Source organism: Oryx dammah, unplaced genomic scaffold, assembly GCF_014754425.2.
Source record: "Oryx dammah isolate SB20612 unplaced genomic scaffold, SCBI_Odam_1.1 HiC_scaffold_16, whole genome shotgun sequence".
Taxonomy (NCBI): Eukaryota; Metazoa; Chordata; class Mammalia; order Artiodactyla; family Bovidae; genus Oryx; species Oryx dammah.
This window is the reverse complement of record NW_024070200.1, coordinates 45,208,584-45,209,672: the sequence shown is the minus strand read 5'-3', so window position 1 is coordinate 45,209,672 and position 1,089 is coordinate 45,208,584. Positions and strand designations below refer to the sequence as shown.

The window sequence follows — 1,089 nt, the reverse complement described above, 5'->3', positions numbered from 1 at the left end:
CCTCTCCCGCCCTCCCCGAGGGGCGGTGGCCCGAGACCCTCTCTCCTGCATCCGCCCATCCCCGGCCGGACCCACCTTGCCGCCCCACGATCTCGGCGACATGCTCGGAACTGGGCACCGGAACGCACTCGGTCATGTTCACGCTCTTCTTTCGCGGCTCGCTGTCGTACAGAGACGCGCCCTCGTCACTGTCCAGCCCTAGCAGGGAGAGCTGGTCGAGTGCGAGCTGCAGAGCTCTTTGGTCATCCAGGGTCTCTCCGCCGCCGCCTCCTCCTCCTCCGCCGCCGCCCCCTCCGCCGCCGCTGCCGTTGCGCTCCAGGTCTGCAAACAGCGAGCTGGGCATCTCTCGGCCGTGCGCGCCGCGCCCCCGCCGGCCCTGGGCTCGGCGGCGAGAAGCTTCGGCCACAAAGGCAGCCGGGAAGCGAGTGGTCAGGGGCGGGGAGGCCGGCCGGCTGCAGACAGCTCCGTGGCTCTTTCCTCGGCTCCGGGAGGAGCGGATCGTTCCTGGCGGTCCGCACCGGGCAGTAGCTGCGGGAGCCGCCGCCTGGGTCCCCACCCCAGATCTGCTGGCGGGTGGGGTGGGGGCAGAGCTCGAGCGGCAGCCGCGCGTGCCCCCCGAGTGCCCGGCTGGCTGGCCACAATGCCGAGCGAGAAGCGAGCAGGCGAGCGACAGCAGCGTTTCTTTAAGGAGCCCCTCCCCGGCTCCTCCACTCCCTCCCTCCCTCCCGCCCGCCCGCCCTCACTCAGCGCTTTTTCCTCCTCTCCTCCCCGCCTCTAGACTGAGCCTCTGCAGCCAGACGGCTCCGGAGGGGGACGAGGGAGGCGCAACGTCACCGGCGGGAGCTGACACTACAATGCTACTGACACTATCGCTGGGGAGGCGATTGGCGCGCGCCGGCCGGGGGCGGGCGGAGGCCGCAGGCTGAGCGAGCTGAGAGCTAGCGCCCCCAACCCCCGCGCTAGCCGCAGCCCGCCCCGTCCTCCTCCCGCCCGCGCCCCTCCCCCGCCGCCGCTAACGCCTCTCTTTGTTGTCTAATGCGGGACCGACCGGCCCGGGACACTTGCCTGCACCTCTCAGCCGAGGACAGT

The 1,089-nt window shown here is 71.7% G+C and overlaps 1 protein-coding gene across 1 annotated transcript in view; it reads right to left on the bottom strand.

The window, feature by feature from the left end:
- MEX3B (mex-3 RNA binding family member B) overlaps nucleotides 1-665 on the bottom strand; it is a 4,316-nt gene extending 3,651 nt beyond the window's left edge. The window contains exon 1 of the mRNA XM_040257471.1: nucleotides 76-665. Coding sequence (XP_040113405.1) covers nucleotides 76-343 — 268 coding nt within the window. The 5' untranslated portion in view covers nucleotides 344-665. The remainder of the gene's footprint in view (nucleotides 1-75) is intronic.
- Between the last annotated feature and the right edge of the window lie 424 nt (nucleotides 666-1,089).